Source organism: Micropterus dolomieu, linkage group LG06 (assembly GCF_021292245.1).
Source record: "Micropterus dolomieu isolate WLL.071019.BEF.003 ecotype Adirondacks linkage group LG06, ASM2129224v1, whole genome shotgun sequence".
NCBI lineage: Eukaryota > Metazoa > Chordata > Actinopteri > Centrarchiformes > Centrarchidae > Micropterus > Micropterus dolomieu.
The window spans coordinates 29,687,561-29,702,982 of record NC_060155.1 but is presented as its reverse complement, the minus strand read 5'-3'; the positions used below and the strand labels follow the sequence as shown (position 1 = coordinate 29,702,982).

General features: G+C 36.2%; 1 protein-coding gene and 1 long non-coding RNA gene across 3 annotated transcripts; both read right to left on the bottom strand.

Annotated features, from left to right (window-relative positions):
• Positions 1 to 6,608: 6,608 nt before the first annotated feature.
• Positions 6,609 to 7,939, bottom strand: LOC123972047. Its single transcript, XR_006825349.1, has 3 exons — positions 7,729 to 7,939; positions 7,017 to 7,127; positions 6,609 to 6,749 (listed from the first exon to the last, which is right to left on the bottom strand). It is a non-coding gene; the product is annotated as an uncharacterized LOC123972047 (long non-coding RNA).
• Positions 7,940 to 10,871: 2,932 nt separating this feature from the next.
• Positions 10,872 to 15,377, bottom strand: LOC123972652. 2 transcript variants are annotated; one of them, XM_046052218.1, is made up of 6 exons: positions 15,148 to 15,377; positions 14,745 to 14,974; positions 14,425 to 14,571; positions 12,183 to 12,455; positions 11,721 to 11,747; positions 10,872 to 11,607 (listed from the first exon to the last, which is right to left on the bottom strand). In XM_046052218.1, exons 4-6 carry the CDS (start codon positions 12,382 to 12,384, stop codon positions 11,498 to 11,500), a joined length of 339 nt encoding a protein of 112 aa, XP_045908174.1. In that variant the 5' UTR covers positions 12,385 to 12,455; positions 14,425 to 14,571; positions 14,745 to 14,974; positions 15,148 to 15,377; the 3' UTR covers positions 10,872 to 11,497. The 2 variants fall into 2 exon arrangements, with proteins under 2 accessions (XP_045908174.1, XP_045908175.1); XM_046052219.1 differs by lacking the exons at positions 14,425 to 14,571; positions 14,745 to 14,974; positions 15,148 to 15,377 and having other exon boundaries at positions 12,183 to 12,674.
• Positions 15,378 to 15,422: the final 45 nt, after the last annotated feature.

Sequence of the window (15,422 nt, the reverse complement as noted above, 5' to 3'; positions counted from 1 at the left end):
TTGCTTCCTCCCTGATTAGTCACACTGTAACACACACTGTGACACTTACTGCTGAACCTAATGTTGTCTCCATTTTTAATCACTTTAATGCTGTTTTTAATTCATTAACTTGAGTTTTTAGATGAATGCGTTTATTGTAATATTTCACGTCTTGCCATGTATTTGTGCAGCTGATGTTTCATAGATTCATTTTGTTTTCTCATAAATATAAACAGTTTTTAAACAGGTTGTTGGTTTGTTTTCAATTTTTTTAAATCAGCATCACTCATCAGGATTAAATAGCTTCTTAAATACAGAATAACTGCTGTATAGTCTCCAGTCTGCATGTGATCAATCAAACTCAAACAAAATGACAAATGGCCAAGTTCTGATGACATGTAAAGCATGAAACCATGAAAAGTATTAATCTTACCAGATTCAACAGTCAGTTTGGTTCCACTGCCAAAATAAATTTTGTATCCTCCCTGAGTATTCACACAGTATCACCCGCTGTGACAAATACTGCTGCTCTCACACTGATGCAAAAGAATCCTGATAATTATTTTTTGTTTTATCCGCTTTTAATATTTAATTTTACCCTTGTGTCGTCTTTCTATTTGTATTTTTATCCACTTTTATGTTGCATTTACTGGTGTTGTTTCCAGGTGAAATTTTCTTTGCTGGTGTTTTCTACAGTTTAAACCAGTTTTATCCAGTTGTTTGTTTTACATTTTTTACATTCTTTGCTACACATGAGCATTTTTATTTTATTTATTGATGCACAGTCTGCAGCCTGCATGTGTTCAGGTCAGTTTGCATCAATCAAATGCTGCAAAGTTGAATAAACTGCACTGAAATTACAAATATCAAAATTTTAAAGTGCAAAACCATAAAATATATTAATCTTACCAGTTTCAACAGTCAGTTTGGTTCCGCTGCCAAAGTACAGTTTGGTTCCTGCCTGATTATTCACACTGTAACACACTCTGTGACAAATACGACTGCACTGACTCTGATGCACGAAATCCTGATTATCATTTATTGTTTTCTCTGCTTTTTATTTGCTTTGGCTTTTAATGTTTAGTTTTACTCATGTCGTCTCTCTCTACATATATTTATCCACTTTTATGTTGCATATATTCACTGATCTGCATTTACTGGACTTTATTTTATTTATTGATGCACAGTCTGCAGCCTGCATGAGTTCAGGTCAGTTTGCATCATTCGAATTCTGAAAAACGGAATAAACTGCACTGAAATGTCTAAATATACGAGTTCTATCAACATTTGAAAGTATAAAACCATAAAATATATTAATCTTACCAGTTTCAACAGTCAGTTTGGTTCCACTGCCGAAGTAAAGTTTGTTAACTCCCTGATTATTCACACTGTAACACACTCTGTGACAAATACTGCTGCACTCACACTGATGCAAGAAATCCTGAATATTATTAATAGTTTTCTCTGTTTTTCATTTGCTTTGGCTTTTAATGTTTAGTTTTACTCATGTCGTCTCTCTATATATATTTATCCACTTTTATGTTGCATATATTCACTGATTTGCATTTACTGGACTTTATTTTATTTATTGAGGTCCAGTCTGCAGCCTGCATGAGTTCAGGTCAGTTTGCATCATTCGAATGCTGAAAAATTGAATAAACTGCACTGAAATGTCTAAATATACGAGTTCTATCAACATTTTAAAGTACAACCTTAAAAGATATTAATCTTACCAGTTTCAACAGTCAGTTTGGTTCCACTGCCGAAGTAAAGTTTGTTTCCCTGATTAGTCACACTGTAACACACACTGTGACAAATACTGCTGCACTTACACTGATGCTGCATTTAATCTGTAACTTTTTATGTTCATTTATATTCCTGTTGCCTCGTTTCATATTTTCATGCACTTTTATGTTCTTTTCTTTTCAAAATAAACTTGTCTTTTGTGATAGTTAAGATAGTGCTGTGTATTGGTGCAGCTTATGTTTTCTCTCTGCGTCTGTTGGTTTTTACAGTTTAAACCAGTTTGATTCCTGTTTCACGTTTGTTTTTAACTTTAAATTCATAATTACTCATTAAGATTTTATTTTCCGCTGTTCTGCAGCTCAGTCTGTATCAATTAAACTGAATAATGCAAATAAATCGGCAGACGAAGGCTCTCTATCAAAACATTTAAGAGTAAAACCATAAAAAATATTAATCTTACCAGATTCAACAGTCAGTTTGGTTCCACTGCCGAAGTAAAGTTTTTCTCTTCCCTGAGTATTCACACTGTATCACCCGCTGTGACAAATACTGCTGCTCTCACACTGATGCCAGAAATCCTGATATTTATTGATTGTTTTCTCTGTTTTTCATTTCTTTGGCTTTTAATGTTTAGTTTTACTCTCATGTTGTCTATCCATTTATATTTTTATCCACTTTTATGTTGCATTAATTCACTGATCTGCATTTACTGAAGATGTTTCCAGGTCACATTTCACAATTTTCTCTGTTGTTTTCTAAAGTTTAAACCACGTTTATCCAGTTGTTCATTTTTAGATTCACTGCTACATGCAAGGATTTTTTTTTACTGATGTACATTTTGCAGCCTACATTTGTCCAGCTCAGTGTGTATCAATTAAATCAAACAAAACAAATAAATTGTCTGATGAAGTCTCACTTTCAAAACATTTGGAGGTGTAAAACCATAAAAAATATTATTCTTACCAGTTTCAACAGTCAGTTTGGTTCCACTGCCAAAGTAAAGTTTGTTTGCCTGATTATTCACACTGCAACACACACTGTGACAAATACTGCTGCACTCACACTGATGCAAGAAATCCTGATTATCATTGATTGTTCTCTGTTTTTCATTTGCTTTGGCTTTTAATGATTAGTTATACTTGTGTCATCTCTCCATTTATATTTTTATTCCCTTATATGCATTTAGTGGAGATGTTTCTATCATTGCTCTTTGATTCTGCTGTTTTCAAAGTTTTAAACCAGTTTGATCAAGTTGTTTGTGTTAAATTTTTACATTTATTGCTACACTTGAGGATTTTTATTTTATTTATTGATGTACAGTCTGCAGCCTGCATGTGTTCATGTCAGTTTGCATCAATCAAATGCCACAAAACTGAATAAACTGCACTGTCATGTCTAAATATACCAGTTCTATCAACATTTTAAAGTACAAAAACCATAAATAATATTAATCTTACCAGTTTGAACAGTCAGTTTGGTTCCGCTGCTGAAGTAAAGTCTGTTCCCTCCCTGAGCATTCACACTGTAACACACAGCGTGACAAATACTCCTGCACTCACACTGATGCTGCATTTAATCTGAAACTTTTAATGTTCATTTATAATCACGTATCTTCTTGAATTTTTGTCCACTTTTATGTTGTTAATTCACTGCTTTTCATTTGAATATAAACTTGTCTTTTTGTGATGGTGTCAAACATCAGCTGCACCAATACACAGCACTATTTTAACTGAGTTTTCTCTCTGCGTCTGTTGGTTTTTACAGTTTTAAACCAGTTTGAATCCTGTTTCACATTTGTTTTTCACTTTTAAAATCATCATTATTCATTAATATTTTATTTTCTGATGTACATTCTGTAGCCTGCATGTGCCCAGCTCAGTCTCTATCAATCAAATTGAATAATGCAAATAAATCAGCAGATGAAGGCTTCAATCCACACATTTCGAAGTGTAAAACCATAAAAAATATTAATCTTACCAGTTTCAACAGTCAGTTTGGTTCCACTGCTGAAGTAAAGTTTTTCTCCTCCCTGAGTATTCACACTGTAACACCCGCTGTGACAAATACTGCTGCTCTCACACTGATGCAAGAAATCCTCCAATATTCATTGATTGTTTTCTCTTTTTCATTTCTTTGGCTTTTAATGATAAGTTTTACTCGTGTTGTCTATCAGTTTATATTTTTTATCCGCTTTTATGTTGCATTAATTAATTGATCTGCATTTACTGGAGAAATTTCCATGATTGCTCTGTGATTCTGTTTAGAGTTTAAACCAGATGTTGATTGTTTCTAACTTTTGGAGTCACTGCTACACATGAGGATTTTTATTTTATTTTATTTATTGATGTTCAGTCTGCAGTCTGCATGTGTCTAGGTCAGTTTGCATCAATCAAACTCCACAAAAATGCAATAAACGCAAATAACATGTACCAGTTCTATCAACGTTAAAAGTGCAAAGCCATAAATAAAATATTAATCTCACCAGTTTCGACAGTCAGTTTGGTTCCACTGCCGAAGTAAAGTTTTTCTCCCTGAGTATTCACACTGCAACTTACACTGTGACAAATACCGCTGCTCTCACACTGATGCAAGAAATCCTGATATTTATTGACTGTTTTCACTGTTTTTCATTGGATTTGGCTTTTAACAGAAATTTTTACTCTCAATTCATATTTTTATCCACTTTTATGTTGCATTTATTCACTGATCTGCATTTACTGGAGATGTTTTCAGGTCAAAGCTCAGTTTGATCCTGTTGTTTGTTCTTTAACATTTAAAATCAGCGTTACTCATCAGGATTCTGTGATAGTTCCCTAAATACAGAATAACTGCTGTAGAGTCTGCGGTCTGCATGTGTTCAGGTCAGTTTGCCTCAAACTCTAAAAAACTCAAACATAAACTAAATCCAAATTATCAATGAACAAGTTCTATTGACACATTTTAAAGTGTGAAACCATTAAAAACATGAATCTTACCAGTTTCAACAGTCAGTTTGGTTCCACTGCCGAAGTAAAGTTTTTCTCCCTGATTAGTCACACTGTAACACACACTGTGACAAATACTGCTGTGCGATATGCTGCCTCTTAATTTATATTTATTTAACATTTTCTATGTTGTGTTTGTCCATCAATCCTCATTTTAATGTTTATTTTATTATTTCATATTTCACAGTTTATTTGCACAGCTATTATATAAATGTTTGCATTTCTCTTAAGTTTCAGTCATATTTTTGCTGCTGTTAGTTTATACAGTTACAAAAAAAGTTTGATCCTGTATGTAGATTTTTAATTTTCATTGTTAATTGGGATTTTTATTGTTCACTTTATTGATGTACAATCTGCAGCCTGAATGTATTCATGTTAGTTTGCAAACTCTACAGATGTTTTATCAGCTGTACTGATATTACTAATATACAAGTTCTATCAACATTTTAAATTTCCATCATAATCCATAGAAAATATGAATCTTACCAGTTTCAACAGTCAGTTTGGTTCCACTACCGAAGTAAAGCTTATCTGTTCTCTGATTATTCACACTGTAACAAACACTGTGACAAATACTGCTGCACTCACACTGATTCAAGAATTTAGATTATCATTGATTGAGTGAGTTTGTTTCTGTTTTTTAAATCTCTGCTGTGACTTTAACGTGTATTTTTATTCTCATTTTGTCTCAACTTATATTTTCATACCTCTTTTTCTTGTGTTTTTTCATTGATGTGGACACATGTTTTGTGATGGTTGTTTGAAACAGCTCTGCGCTATTAAATAGTGTTTAACGTATAAGGTAGCTTTGATCATCTAGCAAAGACTAAAATTTTCCTTTTGCAGTCCTCTACAGCAGGTTGTGCAGTTTGCTAAAAGCAACAGGTTTGTTTGAATCTTTAGAAACTCACCCAGCCGCTCCTCCACGCTGACTTCAGTGTATGTTTCAGCTCCTCTTCTTTTTACGTCCACATCTCAAGACCAAAAACAACATATCAAGTCGATGAGGCAGTTGTCCTGACTGACTGCAGTATCCAATAATCCATTTCAGGCTTGTACACAGTGTCCAAACTCATGCTTCACCTCCTTTAAACATGTGTGATCTGAAAGCTAACGGGCAGAAACCAAACGAGTGTAAGATTTACTTTTCCAACATCATCATTTATACAAATTATGACTCGGAACTAGAAGTAAACAGAGAGATTCACCTGCGACTACACTGTCTGAAAGCCATCCATCATGTGTTTAAGGAAAACCTCTTAACTTGTAACTCAAGTGGAAGTCATGGAACTGTTCCCAATTTAACTCCGTTGGAAATATCTTATGTGAATCCAATGCCACACTGAAGAATGTAGGAAAATGAAATTACAAACTAGCCAGATTATTAGGCTAAACAAGAGTATCATCTGCATAAAGATGAATTTGACAAGACAAAAAACAAAAAGACAAAATAAAACAGAAGAGGGCCCCATTTCCATCCCTGTGGCACACCCTTATGGTGTCTTGCTGCTTGAACGAAGTATTTGTTGGATCATTAAACATCTGAAACCCCCCTTGGTGGAATTGTACATTTTTGTAACTTTTAGAAACAGACAATGCGACAATAACGCCAGGAGACTGGTCGTGTATGAAGATGTGAAAGTAGACAAGGTTTGGACTTCTCTGTCAGTGCAACACCATGAATGTCTTCCAGAATGTAGACCGTCTCTATCACAGCAAGCTTTCACACCTCCTTCCAGTGTGGACATTCAGAACAGTTACAAACACCTTTTGACATAGTCAGCCTTTAGTAACCTGCAAGAATTCAAATTTCCTGACTTTTACAGACTGTCGGTCTGATAAATAGTTCTTGACCAAATCACAGACAGAGGATCATCATTGTAAAAGTGAAGCATGGTCGACTGTATCAAAGGCTTTTAATATGATGTGACTTGTTGTCCACTTCTGCAGTCTGCACATTTGAAGGTGGGGTGAAAAGCCTGCTGGCACATCGTCCTCCTGGCTGCATCCCACTTCCTCTCAGATCTCTCTCCAACAACTCTGGAAGATTCATAATTTTGTGAAGAATGAAAAAACAAAGCTGAGGGAAAAGTTAAACCTTGCCTTCTTTTACACTTCACCACTGTGTTTTGGATCCTGCCCCCTAATTCCCACATTGACAGGGGGGGGGGGTTGGATCCTGTACGACAATCCAACAAGAACAGACCGAGGCCCTGACTTCATGTCATCCAGTGGTTCTTCTGCACAGCATGAAACTGTCACTGAGTGTTACCCTAGTATCAGTAACATCGAGTCAAGCAGTAGTACCTCTGTGTAGAAATGCTTGTTGATCCGTGCGGGTGATTATCAGGTTCACGACTCCTCTTCAGCTTTTTCTTCTCTGAGATAAAACCTCCTCCAGGAGTAAACGTATAGTTTCTGTAACAGGCAGGAAGGAAAGAGCACAACTGATGTGACCTGTTTCTGAACCAAACTCCACCTGCGGCCTAAAAAAAATTGATTCCGAGAGGAAACACCAGCTCCAAATGTGTATTTTTAAATTCCAACTTCTTCATTCATTTAACAGAAATGTTTTCAGATGCACACAGATGATACTGTTATATTATTTAATCAGTTTCCAAATAGTTGCAATTACATACGATTCATTCTACAGCCAAGTTTATGAGTTTAAAAACTCATGGAGCACTCAGGTGCTCTACTGAGTATTTGGGGCAACAGGACAGTGTATGTGCAGTCAGAATAAACTACAGTTTGTGTGTTCATTTTGATGAAGGAACATGTGACCCAGTGCAGCAGTGAGGCCCACTGATGGGTTTTAATAGTTTAGGCAACAATGGGGCTGTATGGCTCAGAGGAAGGAGAGACATCAGGCTTCAGACACACAGGACTGTCAGTGGATACATTTACTGTTGGTTTGGCTTTCCACATGATGAAAGTATAGAGTATTGCCTTAAACATTGACTTTATTGTGTTTAATTAATGTGCTCAAAAATATATAGACTAAGAATATTTTTCTTACCGATGTTCAACAACTTAAAGCGTCTTCTCACCACAGGATGTCAGCAATCATCACTCACTCACTTGTGGTCATATTAGCATGTATGCTAGCAGAGCCACATAATTGCTGCACACATTTTAACGCTCACCAATTCCTTGTTGAGCAGTTAGAATATAGTCCAACTTGTTCCCTGTACTGTAGCTTCTGTTAGCATAGTGTACCATGAAGCAAACCGTGGCCGGTCTGGACAATCATTACCAGGTGCTGCTTGTCCTTTTGTCAGGATTTGATTGGAGTTTACCAGGTGCCAACCTCATTGGTTCAGATGGTTTGAATGTCTACTGTGGGACCAGTCCACCATTTGTGGGTAGCCTCGGCTGGAGAGGACAACATCATTCGGTCTGGAACAGACTGATATCTTAAAAAACATTGGATCCATCACATTTGGCATGCTTGCTGGCTAACATGGTTTATATTGACTTTATAGAAGAGAAGGTTCTTTTTCAAAGTTATTTTGCAACTGTCTGACATCATTGGTGACATCAAGAGATCCACAATAGTTAAAAGAATCAACCAGCCCGTCTCCCCTACAGTCATGCTGTGGGAAGCAGAAAAACTGCCCATCATATCAGTAAATCTCAGATTTATCTCCACTGAGTCTTAAATCCTCTTGAAGCAAGAAAAAAGTATTATAAAAATGTATCTGTATTTTTTCTGGTTAAAAAACAGTTGTTGTTTTTTTAATATTTACATTAATTTGCAGACTTCTGACTACACATTGCATCAAAGTTCAAACACGGACTTGGATTTAAACTGAAAAACACTCTCTCGTCCACTAGATGTCAGCCTCTCTCTGAGGCTCCATCAGTTGATGTTTTCTGAGATCATGTTTGAGCTGGATATAGATATTAAACATATGTTATTATGAGTTTAGATGAGTGCGCACCAGAAGTCCAAACTGACCTCTTACTAACTGAATCAAGAATCTGATTGGACCATAGCTCCCACAGAGCACGCTGAAATCCTGCCCCCTGTATTTGTTTTGGGAGTTTGCATTCTGTGTTTTCCTGCCTTATGATAAAATCGTGACATATGTAGTGTTTCAACACTGAAGAGGGCCTGAATGTTTTAAATGAAACTAAAAAGAATCATATTTTCACAGTGTAACCTTTGCTCAGATAGAGATAACATGTGAGGAGCACCTTGGGAGGGGCGGCAGTAGCTCAGTCTGTGACTGACTTGGCTTGGGAACTGGAGCATTGCCAGTCCAGCACGGACCAGTTATACAGAGCGTGGAGTGATACCTGGAGTGATACCAGTTCCCCTCCTGGTTCAAGGTGCCCATGAGCAAGGCTCTGAACCCCTGAGTGCTTCATGTGTTCATGCATGTGTATGGGTCCTGTTTCAGGGACAAGGCCTCCTTTGTACATGGGGCGAGTGCTCCACATATCACATGTGTAATTAATTATTATGCTGTATCCTCCCTGCCTCTGTCCCTGCACACTGCTCTTCAGTGCAGAAATACAACACAGTATGTGTTGCAGGTTATTGCAGTTGTAGAAAACTTTATTTTATAATTAATATATAATTAATTTATTCAGTGAGGATGCTTCGGTCTAAATCCACTTGTCCAAAAGTTGTAAAGCTTAAAGTGTGTCTCTGCAGAAAAAGCTGTATGTGGGTCTTATATTAACATAAGACCCAGATTTATAATAACAAACTTTTCAAAGTTTTCCTTAAACAAACCAGCGCAGATATTTTCTGTTCAGTTCTGTGGAACTTTATTTGGATTGAAAGTGAAAAAACAGACCAATTAAAACGCGTTGTGCCCACATCTTTATAGAAACCTACTCGTCAACATCCCGGATCCAGCACTCGCTGGGCGGACCGCGTTATGAGCAGTCAGACTCCACATCAATGATGCTTGGTGCTCAAACGCACATGTATGTATATAAACAACTGTTCAGACCTATATAGTTTTATTTTATATGTTACTCTCTTATATAAATTTAATTATGTTATGTTCTATGCGTGAAGCATGCAGGAACTGCAACCTTTCATTTTGTGGTACAACTACCTTGCTCCTTGATCTTTAATCACTTAACACATGTTTAGGCACATTTTCCATTATCTATTTCTTTCATACAGGCTGCTTGTGGTATTGAAGGTGATTTAATGAACTTAAAAATACCTTGTTTAATCTGTTTTCTTTTTATTTTAATGTTGGACTCAGCCTGTCTGATTGAAAGCAGAGTTTAACAAGTCTCACTGAACACATTTTCAAATCTGGCAGTGAACAGACAGAGCAAACAGAGTTTTCTGTTGACGTGAAACTGAGCTGCTGTTTGGTTCCTGTCTGATCTTTATCTGCACTTTTTGGTTAGACTGTTGTGATGGTTTCAGCTTTCTGTTGAAATGTGGTTTCAACTGCTGCACTGAAAACCAACAGACACTCTGAAACAGAAACTCACAGACAGACAGAGAGAGAGCTCACTGTTCAAGAATTTGCAGCCAAAATTAAAACACATAAGCCAAATCTGGTCCTGGGAACACAGATAGACCTTTAACACACCCGGGAGGTTACTGGGAGATGAATCTGAGTATCTCCTGTGTAACAATAATGCAGCTTCATGGTGGTATATAATGTGACTGCAGGCAATTCTTGTTGAAATAAACTCTTTGAGGCCAGCACTTTCCTGTAGGTTTATTCTTAATAATTAAGTAATTCTTAATTCTTCTTGTCCCTGAAGTCAGAAGGTGAAACATATATAAAGAAAATCATATTGGGCCCAGAACTGAACTCCTGAGGTAGTCTATGTGTTATCGAGGTTAAAGAGGAGAAATCTTGATTTGACAAATATCAACACCACTGCAGGTCTGTTTATAAGGATTCCATGATCTACTGTATGAAATATTCTCATCTGCGTAAATATGTGTCAACGGACTGGAAAATAAAATACGTCACTGGTTCTGCAACAAACCAGCAGAAGCACGGCAGAACAGGACTCCGCAGAAAACTGCTGGTTTCCTGAAGATTAGCAACCCGCTGCTTTTTCATCCTGCTCACAAACACAAGCAAAGACGATCCAAAAAAACCAAATTATAGCTTCTGAACCTTTATTAGAAATAAACAAGAAACATTTTGAAACACATCTTAAACTGACACAAAAAAAAATCAATCAATTCAGCAACACAATTTAGATAAACACTAAATAAACACAAACACTGTTACAGAAATCACATGAGATGATAGAAAATATTTAATACACTTGAAAACATTTAAAAAGGATACCAATAATAAATCACAGTGAAAGCTTTTTACACACTGGTCAGAAGTAAAAGTTACACCTTACAAGTTTTATTTAAAGGGAGGAAGGAAGTTTCTACAGTGGCCTCTGAGGAGAAAACACATACATGAGAAAAACACTGAGGAAATGCACCCAAAGCACACTTCCTATCAAACCCAAATACCACAAGAGAGACAACAACCATTAACAGAAATGTGCTCCAAATTCAAAAAAGCACAAACAGCAAAAACAGAAAGTGTGCTCTAAATCAAAAAAATGCTAAAACAAAGAACAAAACGCTAAAACGTTTAGTTTTCACTCTGTGTTTGTGCTTCTCAAACAATGAGAGTAAAAAAAAAATCCCAAATTGCAAGAAGAAATTGCAATAAATACATGAAAAACTTTTACTGGGGAGAATTTTTCTTAATGTCCTTACGTGTCTTTTGTCCTTACAGGCCACTGTAAAATGTAAAGAAATAAAACAAGTTGCTTTGACCTCAGTGTTAGGTCAGTGCAGCTCTGATGGTGAGGATGGTGCTGAAGGCCAGACTTTTGGTGAACAACACTCTCAATCCGTTCATTATCAGCAGGTAGAAGTTCGGCTTGGCTTTCTCTGCACAGGAGAGAGAGAAACACATGTTGAACAGATTTCTAACATCAATCGGTGACTTGCTAACACTGACGGACTTGTTAAACACTTTGCTACAGTCTGCTTTGGTGACTCACCTGGATGAAGGTCTGCACAGAGGCCAACTGGTTGGTAAAAACAGAAAACACATCAGTCAGAGACACAAAGAAAACACACAGAAACATCCGTACATACAATAATAATTGTTGAAAATTCTTCTCAACAAGTTGAGATTTACTGAACTCTCACTCATCTCTTATAGAGCAGAGGTTTTCAAAGTGAGGGCCCCCAAACTGAGTCTCAAAATATTAGGTTAGTTAACAAAAGGAAGTCACACAGGGCACAAACCCTGACAGCGAACAAAGTGGAGGCTTGAGTAAAACATCTGATAACAGAAAAAGTAAAAAAAAACACATGTTAACAAGTCAAAAGCACTGAGAGTCAGACCAAAGATTTACTGCTGACTTTCCAGAAAGTTTAAAACTTACTGAAGCACAACAGTCAGAACTCAGAGTTTAACAGTTCAGTTATTTTGAATGTTATCGTAGAAGCCTTCGTACCGTTGTCGTTGTTGGACGACGTGCCGTTCAGTTCACAGGAGTAGATGGTCTGATTGGTGAATCCAGCGTAGACGTAGGCATCGTCTTTCGGGGACACAGTGGCACTGGTGGTGTTCATAGAGACCTTACCGTCCTTCACATTCAGATCCATTTGATCATCCTTATTTTTGATATTAGTAGCCAAACAAACTTCGTCGGCCATTTCGCTCAGTGGCGTCCCCTCAGGATGCAGAGGACTCAGGATAAACAGCTTCGGTTTCGAGTCGGCCGTTTCTGTACGGGAAAAAGAAAACGATAGACCAGGTCCACACTGCTCGTATGCAGACCCCAAACACCAACCCTGATGATAATGTTTTATAATATCGCGAATTCTGTGAAATTAGCCTTTGAGAAATTATTCAACTCTCCTTTACTCTTGTCTTTTTCTGAACATTTGATTAATTTCTCTCCAACAATTTTTTATCTTTACTTTTTCTTGTGCAGTAAGTACTATTTAAATAAGGTTTATTGTTATTAGAAGTAATAGATTTATTAGTAAATAGATTTCTCAATGGACGAACATAAGTTGCATTTCTTGCGCAAATTAACTTTCTCATTAAGAGTATCATCATTATTAATCTGAACTGTAATTGCCCACAGAAGAAGCACAAAAAACCTGTTTGTATTATATATTTTCTTTTTCTTTAAATATTTAAAACTACTTAAATCTTCAAAATGACAATAGTCAGCATTATTTTAGAACTTTAAAGAACTTTCACACACTGTTCAGGCTTTGTTGTTTTAACTTTTCACTTGAATGCCTTTTGACTTTTAATCTGTAGTTTTAATTTATTTTCTCTTACATGTAAAAGCATGACAAGTTACATTTCTTGTACAACTTAACTTTACCCTTTATCCTTATTTGACAGTATTGTTATTAACCAGTTATAACCAGAAGAGAAATGCAACAAGTAATCACATCAAATATTTAGACTTTTTAAAACCACTTAAGTCATTAAATATAGAAATGTATATATTACTTGAATACTTTGTCAGGACTTTCAGACAGATTTGACTTCCTGTTCTGGCTTAAAGAAATCGTTCCGCATTAAGAAATTTGTTTAGATTTTCACTTAAATGCCTTTCAATCCTGCACCTGTAGTTGTTTTAAGTTGCTTAAGTTTAAGCGCTTTTTGTGTTCATGTAAAGGACTTTGAGTTTGTTTTTTTGCACAACAAATTAACATTATTCAGTATTAATGTTTATTATTAGTACTTTCAGTCTGTACTTTGATTTCTTCCAAAACAAAACAAACAAAACAAGATTACATATTTTATCTAAAAACCCTTAAATCTTTACATTTAGAAAACATTTCATGACCTTTCCAGCACTTTCAGACAGACTGAGTTCTTGTTCTGGATTTTACAGATCACTCTGCTTTTCAATATTTTATAGTTTTAAGTTTTCAGTTAAATGCCTTTTAACCTGTAGTTCTTTTAAGTTGTTTTTAATTAGAAAGTTTTATTTCTGGTACAACAAATTAAGGTTATCATTATTCATAGTGTTCCCTGTTTCTTGTTATTATTATAAATGGTCTGAATTTTACTTTTTTCCACATGTTAATAACACAACACAACAATAAAATGGAATTTTTTTTGACTGTAGGTATTTAAAACCACTTAAGTCTCTACATTTAAACAACAATATTTCAGGACAACGATTTTAAGTCACTTTGAAGATTTGGCTCCTGTTCTAGTTTCAATAAATATATATTTTTTTCTGTTTTCTCTTCAGTGTTTTTTAAGTCCCAACCTGAATTAGTTTGTAAGTTATTTTCTTGGTAATATATGAAACAATTTAACTGGAACATTATGCTTGACTATCAGTATTATTTCTCATTATTTGCAGTATTAGCACACCAAGAAACTAACTAGCACCTTAAACAGTGCAGTTAACTGTATTCACGAGTATTTCAGGCTTTGATTGATAAAAAACATAAATTCCAGACATTTCCAGGACATCCTGTTGCAGACATTATTGTGTGAATACTGATGTTTTCTTCTAGAATATACATTTTGTACCTGAATGCAGTCTTACTGTATATCTGTAGCTCTGGTTCACAGCAGCTCATCGTCACATCCCAACTCAACTGATCCATCAAGTTTAAGCTTTAAAACATAAAAACTCAAACCCAGTCCTAAACAGAGCCTGAAAATGTAATTAATCCTGCTCATACTAGCAAGTAGAAAGTGTATTTTCTTACCTTTAGGTTGGATGGTGAGACGAATTGGTTTGCCAAATATTAAAGCATCACAGTGTTATAGCCTCATACAAAAACCCCAGAGCTGCCATTCCTCCTCAGAGAAGCTCAAACATGTTAAAAATCCACCTCACATTGACTCCCATGTAGCTGTAAAACACAGATGAACAAACAGAAAGAGTTTGAGTTGTGTATTTATCTGGTAAATGGAAGAATATTCAGCATTTCAGCAGCACATACAGCAGCACAGCAGAGACATGAGGTTCAGTAAAGTGAAGATATTTGACAGTTTTTAGGTAGAAAAGCTGCAGCTGAGGACTCACCTGAAACACAAGTGTGTTTGGTTGTTTATTTGTTGATTCTGGATGTTTTCTGACTGTAAACAGACAGTTTAGGGGGGACTGGAGGTTTTTGTTCAGCTCTGTGTGGAAGTTTATTCACTGTGGAACCCCAACACAGTGAAATAACCTCGTACAAAAACCCCAGAGCTGCCATTCCTACTCAGAGAAGCTCAAACATGTTAAAAATCCACCTCACATTGACTCCCATGTAGCTGTAAAACACAGATGAACAAACAGAAAGAGTTTGAGTTGTGTATTTATCTGGTAAATGGAAGAATATTCAGCATTTCAGCAGCACATACAGCAGCACAGCAGAGACATGAGGTTCAGTAAAGTGAAGATATTTGACAGTTTTTAGGTAGAAAAGCTGCAGCTGAGGACTCACCTGAAACACAAGTGTGTTTGGTTGTTTATTTGTTGATTCTGGATGTTTTCTGACTGTAAACAGACAGTTTAGGGGGGACTGGAGGTTTTTGTTCAGCTCTGTGTGGAAGTTTATTCACTGTGGAACCCCAACACAGTGAAATAACCTCGTACAAAAACCCCAGAGCTGCCATTCCTACTCAGAGAAGCTCAAACATGTTAAAAATCCACCTCACATTGACTCCCATGTAGCTGTAAAACACAGATGAACAAACAGAAAGAGTTTGAGTTGTGTAT

What these genes read in the sequence shown, in the direction of transcription:
- LOC123972652 (XM_046052218.1), bottom strand. Translation starts at nt 12,384, where the DNA reads ATGGCCGACGAAGTTTGTTTGGCTACTAATATCAAAAATAAGGATGAT. An exon ending in GTCGTCCAACAACGACAACG is followed by an intron (nt 11,748 to 12,182) that starts GTACGAAGGCTT and finishes TTTACCAACCAG; the next exon opens with TTGGCCTCTGTGCAGACCTT. An exon ending in CTGTGCAGACCTTCATCCAG is followed by an intron (nt 11,608 to 11,720) that starts GTGAGTCACCAA and finishes TCTCCTGTGCAG; the next exon opens with AGAAAGCCAAGCCGAACTTC.